Here is a 14,760-nt window from a genome sequence, read left to right on the forward strand (position 1 = left end):
GAAGTGGTCACCCCCCACCACCATCGGCTGTCCATCCTCCCCTTACATGTAGTGGTCACCCCCCACCACCACTGTCCGTCCTTCCTCCCCTTACATGAAGTGGTCACCCCCCACCACCACCGGGCGTCCATCCTCCCACTTACACTAAGTGGTCACCCCCCACCACCAGCCATCCAACCTCCCCTTACACGAGGTGGTCATCCCCCACCACCAACGGCCGTCCATCCTCTCCTTACACGGATTGCTCATCTTCCCTCCACCGGCCGTCCGTTCTCCCCTTACATGAAGTGCTCATCTTCCCTCCACCGGCCGTCCATCCTCACCTTACATGTAATCTTGTTATAATGAAAGGTCGCCATGTGTCACTAATGCAAGGTCACATGGAGCAGGAGAGGCAATAAATCCATGAAAATATATCAGTAGAGAAAGAAATGTTAGACTGACTAACAGTGAATGTGAAATGTACTAAAAAAATAATAATCCAAGCCCAGCAGGAAGGGCAGAAGTGGTGGTCCTGCTGGTTCTTGCATGGGTTCAGTTCTGGATGATTGAAGGCTGCGCCATGTCATTGTCATGGACAAGCCCTGTAGATGTGATCCAGCAGCAGCTCAGTGCCCCTCCCACAGCGCACCCACACTATTCTGGAGGCACCGGTCAAGTGGTTCTCATTGTAGAAATGAGCGGATGGTTGCACCAGTCCATAGAATACACTGAGTGGACCTGAAGTCTATCTGATGTCCAATGGACTGGAACCAGCGAAACAACTGTCCGTACTAATAATGATTGTTCTATCCCATGCAGAGGTATAAGTCAGGACGTCATGTCAGGACGTGCCCTTGTGTCCAGCAGTTTGGGGTTTGCCTTAGTAGGGTATTTGAGTGTCAGCTCTTCTGTATTGAATGCATCCCTCCTCCACCATAAACCATGTGCAAATGAGCAGTCCAAAGGGAAAAAGCCTGAGGGGGCACAATGGAAGGTAGGGGGTGGGGTAACAAACTTTTTTTTTATTCCTGGAGGTCACATAAAAGCCTTCATGTCCTAATGCAGGTGGGACGGGGTTAATGTAACACCCCTGGGCTCTATAAAAGCCTGGAAGCCCCTCTCAGACCTCCACTGACCACCACGGACCACATGTCTTCTGTCCAGTCTCTGCTGCTGATATCTTTGCTCCTATTTTTTCCCTCACCAGCCGTGTTTCATATTTTACCCCATAGAGGTTGGACCAATGAGGTCGAGGCTAAAGAGAATTGCCCACTATGCCAGGAGACGGCTGCCCCTCCGTTCCCCAACGTTGTCCCGCTGGCAGAGTGAAGGATCATTGTGGCTGCTGCTGGGAGTGCGCCAATGTGGAGGGGCAGATGTGTGACCTGCCATGGCAGAGGCACCATTATGGCACATGCGGAGGGGAGCTGCAATGCCAGGTGATGGCCGGACACAGTAATGAACCCCAGTGTGTCTGCCCCACTCAGGAGAGCGTATGTGGAACCGACCGCCGGACCTACAAAAACATCTGCCGTTTACTGGAGGCCGCACGCACCCGCAGGAGGATAGTCCTGAACTTGGCGCATACTGGACCATGCCAAGAAGGTGAGTCCCAAATCAACGCCATATAAAACCTGAAAACTGAGCAGTGAATAGAAACCCAAACCCCGGGGGCCATAGATGTCCCACCGACTACCATGTCCCTCCCATATCATCGGCAGGATGAGAGCCACTGAAAGGAGAGGTCCATGTCCTGATGTCTGTGTATTAGGAGGAGGAGAGGTCGGTGTCCTGATGTCTGTGTATTAGGAGGAGGAGAGGTCGGTGTCCTGATGTCTGTGTATTAGGAGGAGGAGAGGTCGGTGTCCTGATGTCTGTGTATTAGGAGGAGAGGTCGGTGTCTGATGTCTGTGTATTAGGAGGAGGAGGGATCGGTGTCTGATGTCTGTGTATTAGGAGGAGGAGAGGTCGGTGTCTGTGTATTAGGAGGAGAGGTCAGTGTCTGATGTCTGTGTATTAGGAGGAGGAGGGGTCGGTGTCTGATGTCTGTGTATTAGGAGGAGGAGAGGTCGGTGTCCTGATGTCTGTGTATTAGGAGGGGAGGTCGGTGTCCTGATGTCTGTGTATTAGGAGGAGGAGAGGTCGGTGTCTGATGTCTGTGTATTAGGAGGAGGAGAGGTCGGGGTCCTGATGTCTGTGTATTAGGAGGAGGAGATGTCGGGGTCCTGATGTCTGTGTATTAGGAGGAGGAGAGGTCGGTGTCCTGATGTCTGTGTATTAGGAGGAGGAGAGGTCGGTGTCTGATGTCTGTGTATTAGGAGGGGAGGTCGGTGTCCTGATGTCTGTGTATTAGGAGGAGGAGAGGTCGGTGTCTGATGTCTGTGTATTAGGAGGGGAGGTCGGTGTCCTGATGTCTGTGTATTAGGAGGAGGAGAGGTCGGTGTCCTGATGTCTGTGTATTAGGAGGAGGGGAGGTCGGTGTACTGATGTCTGTGTATTAGGAGGGGAGGTCGGTGTCCTGATGTCTGTGTATTAGGAGGAGAGGTCGGTGTCCTGATGTCTGTGTATTAGGAGGAGGAGAGGTCGTGTCCTGATATCTGTGTATTAGGAGGAGGGGAGGCCGGTGTCCTGATGTCTGTGTATTAGGAGGAGGGGAGGTCGGTGTCCTGATGTCTGTGTATTAGGAGGAGAGGTCGGCGTCTGATGTCTGTGTATTAGGAGGAGGAGAGGTCGGTGTCCTGATGTCTGTGTATTAGGAGGAGGAGAGGTCGGTGTACTGATGTCTGTGTATTAGGAGGAGAGGTCGGTGTCCTGATGTCTGTGTATTAGGAGGAGAGGTCGGTGTCCTGATGTCTGTGTATTAGGAGGAGGAGAGGTCGTGTCCTGATATCTGTGTATTAGGAGGAGGGGAGGCCGGTGTCCTGATGTCTGTGTATTAGGAGGAGGGGAGGTCGGTGTCCTGATGTCTGTGTATTAGGAGGAGGAGAGGTCGGTGTCATGATGTCTGTGTATTAGGAGGAGGAGAGGTCGTGTCCTGATATCTGTGTATTAGGAGGAGGGGAGGTCGGTGTCCTGATGTCTGTGTATTAGGAGGAGGAGAGGTCGGTGTACTGATGTCTGTGTATTAGGAGCAGAGGTCGGTGTCCTGATGTCTGTGTATTAGGAGGAGAGGTCGGTGTCCTGATGTCTGTGTATTAGGAGGAGGAGAGGTCGTGTCCTGATATCTGTGTATTAGGAGGAGGGGAGGCCGGTGTCCTGATGTCTGTGTATTAGGAGGAGGGGAGGTCGGTGTCCTGATGTCTGTGTATTAGGAGGAGGAGAGGTCGGTGTCATGATGTCTGTGTATTAGGAGGAGGAGAGGTCGTGTCCTGATGTCTGTGTATTAGGGGGAGGAGAGGTCGGTGTCGTGATGTCTGTGTCGTGATGTCTGTGTATTAGGAGGAGGGGAGGTCGGTGTCGTGATGTCTGTGTATTAGGAGGAGGGGAGGTCGGTGTCCTGATGTCTGTGTATTAGGAGGAGGAGAGGTCGGGGTCCTGATGTCTGTGTATTAGGAGGAGGAGAGGTCGGGGTCCGTATGTCTGTGTATTAGGAGGAGGAGGTCGGGGTCTGATGTCTGTGTATTAGGAGGAGAGGTCGGTGTCCTGATGTCGGTGTATTAGGAGGAGGAGAGATCGGTGTCTGATATCTGTGTATTAGGAGGACGGGAGGTCGGTGTCTGATGTCTGTGTATTAGGAGGACGGGAGGTCGGTGTCTGATGTCTGTGTATTAGGAGGAGGAGAGGTCGGTGTCCTGATGTCTGTGTATTAGGAGGAGAGGTCGGTGTCCTGATGTCTGTGTATTAGGAGGAGAGGTCGGTGTCCTGATGTCTGTGTATTAGGAGGAGAAGAGGTCGGTGTCCTGATGTCTGTGTATTAGGAGGAGGAGAGGTCGGTGTCCTGATATCTGTGTATTAGGAGGACGGGAGGTCGGTGTCTGATGTCTGTGTATTAGGAGGAGGAGAGTCCGGTGTCCTGATGTCTGTGTATCAGGAGGTGGAGAGGTCGGTGTCCTGATGTCTGTGTATTAGGAGGAGGGGAGGTCGGTGTCCTGATGTCTGTGTATTAGGAGGAGGGGAGGTCGGTGTCCTGATGTCGGTGTATTAGGAGGAGGAGAGGTCGGTGTCCTGATGTCTGTGTATTAGGAGGAGGGGAGGTCGGTGTCCTGATGTCTGTGTATTAGGAGGAGGGGAGGTCGGTGTCCTGATGTCTGTGTATTAGGAGGAGGAGAGGTCGGTGTCCTGATGTCTGTGTATTAGGAGGAGGAGGAGAGGTCGGTGTCCTGATGTCTGTGTATTAGGAGGAGGAGAGGTCGGGGTCCTGATGTCTGTGTATTAGGAGGAGAGGTCGGGGTCTGATGTCTGTGTATTAGGAGGAGAGGTCGGTGTCCTGATGTCTGTGTATTAGGAGGAGAGGTCGGTGTCCTGATGTCTGTGTATTAGGAGGAGGAGAGGTCGGTGTACTGATGTCTGTGTATTAGGAGAGGTCGGTGTCCTGATGTCTGTGTATTAGGAGGAGGAGAGGTCGGTGTCCTGATGTCTGTGTATTAGGAGGAGGAGAGGTCGGTGTCATGATGTCTGTGTATTAGGAGGAGGAGAGGTCGTGTCCTGATATCTGTGTATTAGGGGGAGGAGAGGTCGGTGTCGTGATGTCTGTGTATTAGGAGGAGGAGAGGTTGGTGTCCTGATGTCTGTGTATTAGGAGGAGGAGGGGTCGGTGTCCTGATGTCTGTGTATTAGGAAGAGAGGTCGGTGTCCTGATGTCTGTGTATTAGGAGGAGGAGGAGAGGTCGGTGTCATGATGTCTGTGTATTAGGAGGAGAGGTCGTGGTCTGATATCTGTGTATTAGGGGGAGGAGAGGTCGTGTCCTGATATCTGTGTATTAGGGGGAGGAGAGGTCGGTGTCGTGATGTCTGTGTCGTGATGTCTGTGTATTAGGAGGAGGGGAGGTCGGTGTCGTGATGTCTGTGTATTAGGAGGAGGGGAGGTCGGTGTCGTGATGTCTGTGTATTAGGAGGAGGAGGTCGGGGTCTGATGTCTGTGTATTAGGAGGAGAGGTCGGTGTCCTGATGTCGGTGTATTAGGAGGAGGAGAGATCGGTGTCTGATATCTGTGTATTAGGAGGAGGGGAGGTCGGTGTCGTGATGTCTGTGTATTAGGAGGAGGAGGTCGGGGTCTGATGTCTGTGTATTAGGAGGAGAGGTCGGTGTCCTGATGTCTGTGTATTAGGAGGAGGAGAGGTCGTGTCCTGATATCTGTGTATTAGGAGGAGGGGAGGCCGGTGTCCTGATGTCTGTGTATTAGGAGGAGGGGAGGTCGGTGTCCTGATGTCTGTGTATTAGGAGGAGAGGTCGGTGTCTGATGTCTGTGTATTAGGAGGAGGAGAGGTCGGTGTCCTGATGTCTGTGTATTAGGAGGAGGAGAGGTCGGTGTACTGATGTCTGTGTATTAGGAGGAGAGGTCGGTGTCCTGATGTCTGTGTATTAGGAGGAGAGGTCGGTGTCCTGATGTCTGTGTATTAGGAGGAGGAGAGGTCGTGTCCTGATGTCTGTGTATTAGGAGGAGGGGAGGCCGGTGTCCTGATGTCTGTGTATTAGGAGGAGGGGAGGTCGGTGTCCTGATGTCTGTGTATTAGGAGGAGGAGAGGTCGGTGTCATGATGTCTGTGTATTAGGAGGAGGAGAGGTCGTGTCCTGATATCTGTGTATTAGGAGGAGGAGGTCGGTGTCCTGATGTCTGTGTATTAGGAGGAGGAGAGGTCGGTGTACTGATGTCTGTGTATTAGGAGGAGAGGTCGGTGTCCTGATGTCTGTGTATTAGGAGGAGAGGTCGGTGTCCTGATGTCTGTGTATTAGGAGGAGGGGAGGCCGGTGTCCTGATGTCTGTGTATTAGGAGGAGGGGAGGTCGGTGTCCTGATGTCTGTGTATTAGGAGGAGGAGAGGTCGGTGTACTGATGTCTGTGTATTAGGAGGAGAGGTCGGTGTCCTGATGTCTGTGTATTAGGAGGAGAGGTCGTGTCCTGATATCTGTGTATTAGGAGGAGGGGAGGCCGGTGTCCTGATGTCTGTGTATTAGGAGGAGGGGAGGTCGGTGTCCTGATGTCTGTGTATTAGGAGGAGGAGAGGTCGGTGTCATGATGTCTGTGTATTAGGAGGAGGAGAGGTCGTGTCCTGATATCTGTGTATTAGGGGGAGGAGAGGTCGGTGTCGTGATGTCTGTGTCGTGATGTCTGTGTATTAGGAGGAGGGGAGGTCGGTGTCCTGATGTCTGTGTATTAGGAGGAGGAGAGGTCGGGGTCCTGATGTCTGTGTATTAGGAGGAGGAGAGGTCGGGGTCCGTATGTCTGTGTATTAGGAGGAGGAGGTCGGGGTCTGATGTCTGTGTATTAGGAGGAGAGGTCGGTGTCCTGATGTCGGTGTATTAGGAGGAGGAGAGATCGGTGTCTGATATCTGTGTATTAGGAGGACGGGAGGTCGGTGTCTGATGTCTGTGTATTAGGAGGAGGAGAGTCCGGTGTCCTGATGTCTGTGTATCAGGAGGTGGAGAGGTCGGTGTCCTGATGTCTGTGTATTAGGAGGAGGGGAGGTCGGTGTCCTGATGTCTGTGTATTAGGAGGAGGGGAGGTCGGTGTCCTGATGTCGGTGTATTAGGAGGAGGAGAGGTCGGTGTCCTGATGTCTGTGTATTAGGAGGAGGGGAGGTCGGTGTCCTGATGTCTGTGTATTAGGAGGAGGGGAGGTCGGTGTCCTGATGTCTGTGTATTAGGAGGAGGAGAGGTCGGTGTCCTGATGTCTGTGTATTAGGAGGAGGAGGAGAGGTCGGTGTCCTGATGTCTGTGTATTAGGAGGAGGAGAGGTCGGGGTCCTGATGTCTGTGTATTAGGAGGAGAGGTCGGGGTCTGATGTCTGTGTATTAGGAGGAGAGGTCGGTGTCCTGATGTCTGTGTATTAGGAGGAGAGGTCGGTGTCCTGATATCTGTGTATTAGGGGGAGGAGAGGTCGGTGTCGTGATGTCTGTGTCGTGATGTCTGTGTATTAGGAGGAGGGGAGGTCGGTGTCGTGATGTCTGTGTATTAGGAGGAGGGGAGGTCGGTGTCCTGATGTCTGTGTATTAGGAGGAGGAGAGGTCGGGGTCCTGATGTCTGTGTATTAGGAGGAGGAGAGGTCGGGGTCCGTATGTCTGTGTATTAGGAGGAGGAGGTCGGGGTCTGATGTCTGTGTATTAGGAGGAGAGGTCGGTGTCCTGATGTCGGTGTATTAGGAGGAGGAGAGATCGGTGTCTGATATCTGTGTATTAGGAGGACGGGAGGTCGGTGTCTGATGTCTGTGTATTAGGAGGACGGGAGGTCGGTGTCTGATGTCTGTGTATTAGGAGGAGGAGAGGTCGGTGTACTGATGTCTGTGTATTAGGAGAGGTCGGTGTCCTGATGTCTGTGTATTAGGAGGAGGAGAGGTCGGTGTCCTGATGTCTGTGTATTAGGAGGAGGAGAGGTCGTGTCCTGATATCTGTGTATTAGGGGGAGGAGAGGTCGGTGTCGTGATGTCTGTGTATTAGGAGGAGGAGAGGTTGGTGTCCTGATGTCTGTGTATTAGGAGGAGGAGGGGTCGGTGTCCTGATGTCTGTGTATTAGGAAGAGAGGTCGGTGTCCTGATGTCTGTGTATTAGGAGGAGGAGGAGAGGTCGGTGTCATGATGTCTGTGTATTAGGAGGAGAGGTCGTGGTCTGATGTCTGTGTATTAGGAGGAGGAGAGGTCGTGTCCTGATATCTGTGTATTAGGGGGAGGAGAGGTCGGTGTCGTGATGTCTGTGTCGTGATGTCTGTGTATTAGGAGGAGGGGAGGTCGGTGTCGTGATGTCTGTGTATTAGGAGGAGGGGAGGTCGGTGTCGTGATGTCTGTGTATTAGGAGGAGGAGGTCGGGGTCTGATGTCTGTGTATTAGGAGGAGAGGTCGGTGTCCTGATGTCGGTGTATTAGGAGGAGGAGAGATCGGTGTCTGATATCTGTGTATTAGGAGGAGGAGAGGTCGGTGTCCTGATGTCTGTGTATTAGGAGGAGGAGAGGTCGGTGTCCTGATGTCTGTGTATTAGGAGGAGGAGAGGTCGGTGTCCTGATGTCTGTGTATTAGGAGAGGTCGGTGTCCTGATGTCTGTGTATTAGGAGGAGGAGAGGTCGGTGTCCTGATGTCTGTGTATTAGGAGGAGGAGAGGTCGGTGTCCTGATGTCTGTGTATTAGGAGGAGGAGAGGTCGGTGTCCTGATGTCTGTGTATTAGGAGAGGTCGGTGTCCTGATGTCTGTGTATTAGGAGGAGGAGAGGTCGGTGTCCTGATGTCTGTGTATTAGGAGGAGGAGAGGTCGGTGTCCTGATGTCTGTGTATTAGGAGGAGGGGAGGTCGGTGTCCTGATGTCTGTGTATTAGGAGGAGGAGAGGTCGGTGTCCTGATGTCTGTGTATTAGGAGGAGGAGAGGTCGGTGTCCTGATGTCTGTGTATTAGGAGGAGGAGAGGTCGGTGTCCTGATGTCTGTGTATTAGGAGAGGTCGGTGTCCTGATGTCTGTGTATTAGGAGGAGGAGGTCGGTGTCCTGATGTCTGTGTATTAGGAGGGGAGAGGTCGGTGTCCTGATGTCTGTGTATTAGGAGGAGGAGAGGTCGGTGTCCTGATGTCTGTGTATTAGGAGAGGTCGGTGTCCTGATGTCTGTGTGTTAGGAGGAGGAGAGGTCGGTGTCCTGATGTCTGTGTATTAGGAGGAGTAGAGGTCGGTGTCCTGATGTCTGTGTATTAGGAGGAGGAGAGGTCGGTGTCCTGATGTCTGTGTATTAGGAGGAGGATTGGTAATTTTGCCCTTCTGTTCCATCTCGTCTCTCTGTATTAGAGATACTTCCTATACTGTGACTAGTCTCTTATCATGGGTGACAGCCTTAATCTAGTCCCTGATATTTATTAGTCCCTCATTAACATATATGTTGAGTTTGGCCAAATACACACGGGTTTAGTTGGGAATGGGGTTATTAGGAGGAGAGGTCGTGGTCTGATGTCTGTGTATTAGGAGGAGGAGAGGTCGTGTCCTGATATCTGTGTATTAGGGGGAGGAGAGGTCGGTGTCGTGATGTCTGTGTCGTGATGTCTGTGTATTAGGAGGAGGAGAGGTCGTGGTCTGATGTCTGTGTATTAGGAGGAGGAGAGGTCGGTGTCCTGATGTCGGTGTATTAGGAGGAGGAGAGGTCGTGGTCTGATGTCTGTGTATTAGGAGGAGGAGAGGTCGTGGTCTGATGTCTGTGTATTAGGAGGAGGAGAGGTCGTGTCCTGATATCTGTGTATTAGGGGGAGGAGAGGTCGGTGTCGTGATGTCTGTGTCGTGATGTCTGTGTATTAGGAGGAGGGGAGGTCGGTGTCGTGATGTCTGTGTATTAGGAGGAGGGGAGGTCGGTGTCCTGATGTCTGTGTATTAGGAGGAGGAGAGGTCGGGGTCCTGATGTCTGTGTATTAGGAGGAGGAGAGGTCGGGGTCCGTATGTCTGTGTATTAGGAGGAGGAGGTCGGGGTCTGATGTCTGTGTATTAGGAGGAGAGGTCGGTGTCCTGATGTCGGTGTATTAGGAGGAGGAGAGATCGGTGTCTGATATCTGTGTATTAGGAGGAGGAGAGGTCGGTGTCCTGATGTCTGTGTATTAGGAGGAGGAGAGGTCGGTGTCCTGATGTCTGTGTATTAGGAGGAGAAGAGGTCGTTGTCTGATGTCTGTGTATTAGGAGGAGGAGAGGTCGGTGTCCTGATGTCTGTGTATTAGGAGGGGAGGTCGGTGTCCTGATGTCTGTGTATTAGGAGGACGGGAGGTCGGTGTCCTGATGTCTGTGTATTAGGAGGAGGAGATGTCGGGGTCCTGATGTCTGTGTATTAGGAGGAGGGGAGGTCGGTGTCCTGATGTCGGTGTATTAGGAGGAGGAGAGGGCGGTGTCCTGATATCTGTGTATTAGGAGGACGGGAGGTCGGTGTCTGATGTCTGTGTATTAGGAGGATGGGAGGTCGGTGTCTGATGTCTGATGTCTGTGTATTAGGAGGAGGAGAGGTCGGTGTCCTGATGTCTGTGTATTAGGAGGAGGAGAGGTCGGTGTCCTGATGTCTGTGTATTAGGAGGAGGATTGGTAATTTTGCCCTTCTGTTCCATCTCGTCTCTCTGTATTAGAGATACTTCCTATACTGTGACTAGTCTCTTATCATGGGTGACAGCCTTAATCTAGTCCCTGATATTTATTAGTCCCTCATTAACATATATGTTGAGTTTGGCCAAATACACACGGGTTTAGTTGGGAATGGGGTTAGTGATCGGTAATAAACTCCAGAAGTGTCTCTCATCCAAGTCTCCATGGTCTTTGAGCCTTACTGTTGTTGACGTTGAGGGACTATCGGGCAGGACCTCATACATATTGAAAGGTTTGCCTAACCAGTGTAAATTAGCAGATGTCTATGGGCAGATTTCTGTTCAGATCCTGTTCTTAAATGGAAATATTTTACAGTTTATTTGCCTGGTAAATAATAACATTCCCCAGGGTCTGTTGGAGACAGAGCAGGTCTAAAAGGGGATAGAGAGCAGGTCTAAAGGGGGACAGAGAGGAGGTCTGGAGGAGACAGAGAGGAGGTCTGGAGGAGACAGAGGAGGTCTGGAGGAGACAGAGAGGAGGTCTGGAGGAGACAGAGAGGAGGTCTGGAGGAGACAGAGAGGAGGTCTGGAGGAGACAGAGAGGAGGTCTGGAGGAGACAGAGAGGAGGTCTGGAGGAGACAGAGAGGAGGTCTGGAGGAGACAGAGAGGAGGTCTGGAGGAGACAGAGAGGATGTCTGGAGGAGACAGAGAGGAGGTCTGGAGGAGACAGAGAGGAGGTCTGGAGGAGACAGAGAGGAGGTCTGGAGGAGACAGAGGAGGTCTGGAGGAGACAGAGGAGGTCTGGAGGAGACAGAGGAGGTCTGGAGGAGACAGAGAGGAGGTCTGGAGGAGACAGAGAGGAGGTCTGGAGGAGACAGAGAGGAGGTCTGGAGGAGACAGGGAGGAGGTCTGGAGGAGACAGAGAGGAGGTCTGGAGGAGACGGGGAGGAGGTCTGGAGGAGACGGGGAGGAGGTCTTGAGGAGACGGGGAGGTGGTCTTGAGGAGACGGGGAGGAGGTCTTGAGGAGACGGGGAGGAGGTCTTGAGGAGACGGGGAGGTGGTCTTGAGGAGACGGGGAGGAGGTCTGGGTGGACAGACATGAGGGAAGGTGCAGCATGGTGGAGAGTCCACAGCTCACGTGTTCTGTGTATATCAAAATGAGAACATGTTACAATCCTCTACCATGCTGCGCCTCCCTAAACACCTCTGTACCCCCCTCCCCCAGCCTTACATTGGCCAATGAGCTACAGCTTTGGTCCTTGTTTATCCCAACCTCCTCCTGTGCTGCACCGGGCCTCGGGCTCATTTTATATGGACTCTAATTGAGTGTTAGTGGTTGGGGTGGACTGTGCACTGGAGGTGCCGGTCCCTATATTACAGGGGAGGTGATTATAATATACATTGTCTCCACAGCTCCTATTCTGCTCAGTTCTCCTCGGGATACGGTGGCTGTGATTGGTCAGAGTGTAATTCTAGGCTGTGAAGTTTCTGCACAACCAATAGCGGAGATGGAGTGGAGGAAGGAGGGGATGGAAAGACCCCTGCCGGGGGAGCAGAGCCATATCATCGTCCAGGTACCATTATAACCCAATAATCCTGAATTCAACATGTGTGATAGATCTAGAAACCTTACAAGCCCCATACTGACCTCCCCATGTAATGTAGGTGGACCGGTGTAAAACCTCAACCCCATCACCCATACTGGCCCCCCTATATATATTATATACACCCCAGTCCCATGTAATGTAGGTGGACCGGTGTAAAACCTCAACCCCATACCCCGTACTGGCCCCTGTATATATTCTATACACCCCAGCCCCATGTAATGTAGGTGGACCAGTGTAAAACCTCAACCCCATACCCCGTACTGGCCCCTGTATATATTCTATACACCCAAGCCCCATGTAATGTAGGTGGACCAGTCTGAGACCTCAACCCCATCCAACCATTACCCCCAATGTGTACACCCACCCTACATGACCATCACATATAGCCTACTTATATACTCTGGCCTCATTCGTGATGTGACCTTTTCTCTGTGCAGTCTCGAGGTGGTCCCCAGCGGCGTCAGGTGACCGGTTGGCTGCAGATTCATCAGGTCAAGCAGAGGGATGACGGCTTATACACGTGCCGGGCCTGGAACATGTTTGGAGAGGTGTCCGGCTCAGGGAGACTGCGAGTCATTTCACCAGGTGAGAGGTCCCCTGCTGGTTACAGGATGGGAATGTCACCAGCGTTGGCCGTACACATGGGACACAATGGTCATTCATCGCTATAGAAATGTGAAAATATTTGTTTTTCAGATTCTCCACTGGCCTCGGAAGTCACGCACCACCTGGTCGGGGTGTTTGATGTGTCAGATGATGAAGATGACCCGTCTAGAGAGGGGCCTTCAGGGTCACATGAGTGAAGAGGGGCAGAGGACATGAACATCCTGACACGTTGTGTGTCCATCATGTTAGTGGGGAGGAGCTTCTGAGATGGGTCAGTGATGTCACCATTAATGGACGAGCCGCTCCAGCGTTGGGTGAACAGCCGGTTCATTCAGAAGCCACTGACCCATTCTTCTCCGTGGCATTTAATGCTGGACACGTGACATAACTGGAGGATTGTAGATTTGATGTATTATGTTGTAAATAATCAGAGAACAGACCGGATGCACCGATGATGTCACGGCTCCGCCAGTCTGCAGGGGGTTTTAACACATATTGGGGTTCATATATCAATATTATTACAACTGAAAGGGGCACAAATACCGGGTCAAATGGGCCCCATATTTATCACCGGAAACTAACGTCCCACCTAAATGCGTACTGAACCCAAAGGGGCGGGGCGTCTTATCCTATCACATGTCTTATCCTATCACAGACAGAATTGCCTTCATTCTTCCCGACTGTGATCGAGGATCGTGGGGACAACCCTAGAGGTACATCTGTCCGTCACCTGGGGGTGTCACTGAGCGTCTGCTGCTTCTCCGGGGTGGGGTGAGGGGCTGTATATAGAAAATGTTTACTATCCACACAAATAAATATATAAACAGAATTATAATGGAATCGCATGAAATTTGTTGGGTGGGCGTGGCTTGATTTTTACTTGAGCTTTTACCTTATGAACAGGATTGTCTGACAATTATAAGAAACTAAACATCGATGTCCCCCCCTCATCCCAATAATCATTTCCCTCATCGTTGTAAGGGCCTCCGTCTGCCCCCAGCGCTCTATACTCCCCTGTCCTCGGTGTCCCGGTCCACGCGTCCTCCCTCTTCCTCCTCGCTTCAGCTGCTGACAAGCTTCACTGGTTCCTACTGCCCCTGTAGTCTTGTTTTCTGAATCCTTGTCTACCAACCTTCTGCCTGTTTTTGATTGTCTGTGCCTGGCGCCTGCCCAGACCTATCACTATGTTTATTACTCTACCAGGGTCATCACTGATCCCGCCATCCCCCACATGACCTCCCCATTCCCCCACATAGTAATCACCTCCCCATTCCCCTACATCACATTCATCACCTCCCCATTCCCCCACATCACATTCATCACCTCCCCATTCCCCCACATCACATTCATCACCTCCCCATTCCCCCACATCACATTCATCACGTCCCCATTCCCCCACATCATATTCATCACCTCCCCATTCCCCCACATCACATTCATCACCTCCCCATTCCCCCACATCACATTCATCACCTCCCCATTCCCCCACATCACATTCATCACCTCCCCATTCCCCCACATCACATTCATCACGTCCCCATTCCCCCACATCATATTCATCACCTCCCCATTCCCCCACATCATATTCATCACCTCCCCATTCCCCCACATCACATTCATCACCTCTCCATTCCCCCACATCACATTCATCACGTCCCCATTCCCCCACATCATATTCATCACCTCCCCATTCCCCCACATCATATTCATCACCTCCCCATTGCCCCACATCACATTCATCACCTCCCCATTCCCCCACATGACCTCCCCATTCCCCCACATAGTAATCACCTCCCCATTCCCCCACATCACATTCATCACCTCCCCATTCCCCTACATCACATTCATCACCTCCCCATTCCCCTACATCACATTCATCACCTCCCCATTCCCCTACATCATATTCATCACCTCCCCATTCCGCCACATCACATTCATCACCTCCCCATTCCCCCACATGACCTCCCCATTCCCCCACATAGTAATCACCTCCCCATTCCCCCACATCATATTCATCACCTCCCCATTCCCCCACATCACATTCATCACCTCCCCATTCCCCCACATCACATTCATCACCTCCCCATTCCCCTACATCACATTCATCACCTCCCCAATCCCCCACATCACATTCATCACCTCCCCATTCCCCCACATCACATTCATCACCTCCCCATTCCCCCACATCACATTCATCACCTCCCCATTCCCCTACATCACATTCATCACCTCCCCATTCCCCCACATCATATTCATCACCTCCCCATTCCCCCACATGACCTCCCCATTCCCCCACATAGTAATCACCTCCCCATTCCCCCACATCACATTCATCACCTCCCCATTCCCCCACATCACATTCATCACCTCCCCATTCCCCCACATGACCTCC

The 14,760-nt window shown here is 52.0% G+C and overlaps 1 protein-coding gene across 1 annotated transcript; it reads left to right on the forward strand.

The window, feature by feature from the left end:
- The first annotated feature begins 1,203 nt into the window (after window positions 1–1,203).
- Window positions 1,204–13,187, forward strand: LOC142711566 (kazal-type serine protease inhibitor domain-containing protein 1-like). Its single transcript, XM_075848590.1, has 4 exons — window positions 1,204–1,587; window positions 11,569–11,729; window positions 12,200–12,347; window positions 12,459–13,187. The coding sequence occupies exons 1-4, from the start codon at window positions 1,257–1,259 to the stop codon at window positions 12,563–12,565; spliced, it is 747 nt and encodes a 248-aa protein (XP_075704705.1). The 5' UTR covers window positions 1,204–1,256; the 3' UTR covers window positions 12,566–13,187.
- Window positions 13,188–14,760: the final 1,573 nt, after the last annotated feature.

This window comes from Rhinoderma darwinii, unplaced genomic scaffold (genome assembly GCF_050947455.1).
Source record: "Rhinoderma darwinii isolate aRhiDar2 unplaced genomic scaffold, aRhiDar2.hap1 Scaffold_43, whole genome shotgun sequence".
NCBI lineage: Eukaryota > Metazoa > Chordata > Amphibia > Anura > Rhinodermatidae > Rhinoderma > Rhinoderma darwinii.

Bases quoted from the DNA above. Each gene is read 5' to 3' on its own strand.
- LOC142711566 (XM_075848590.1), top strand. From the start codon at position 1,257: ATGCCAGGAGACGGCTGCCCCTCCGTTCCCCAACGTTGTCCCGCTGGC. The intron at 1,588-11,568 runs GTGAGTCCCAAA...TTGTCTCCACAG, and splicing joins TACTGGACCATGCCAAGAAG to CTCCTATTCTGCTCAGTTCT. The intron at 11,730-12,199 runs GTACCATTATAA...TTCTCTGTGCAG, and splicing joins AGAGCCATATCATCGTCCAG to TCTCGAGGTGGTCCCCAGCG.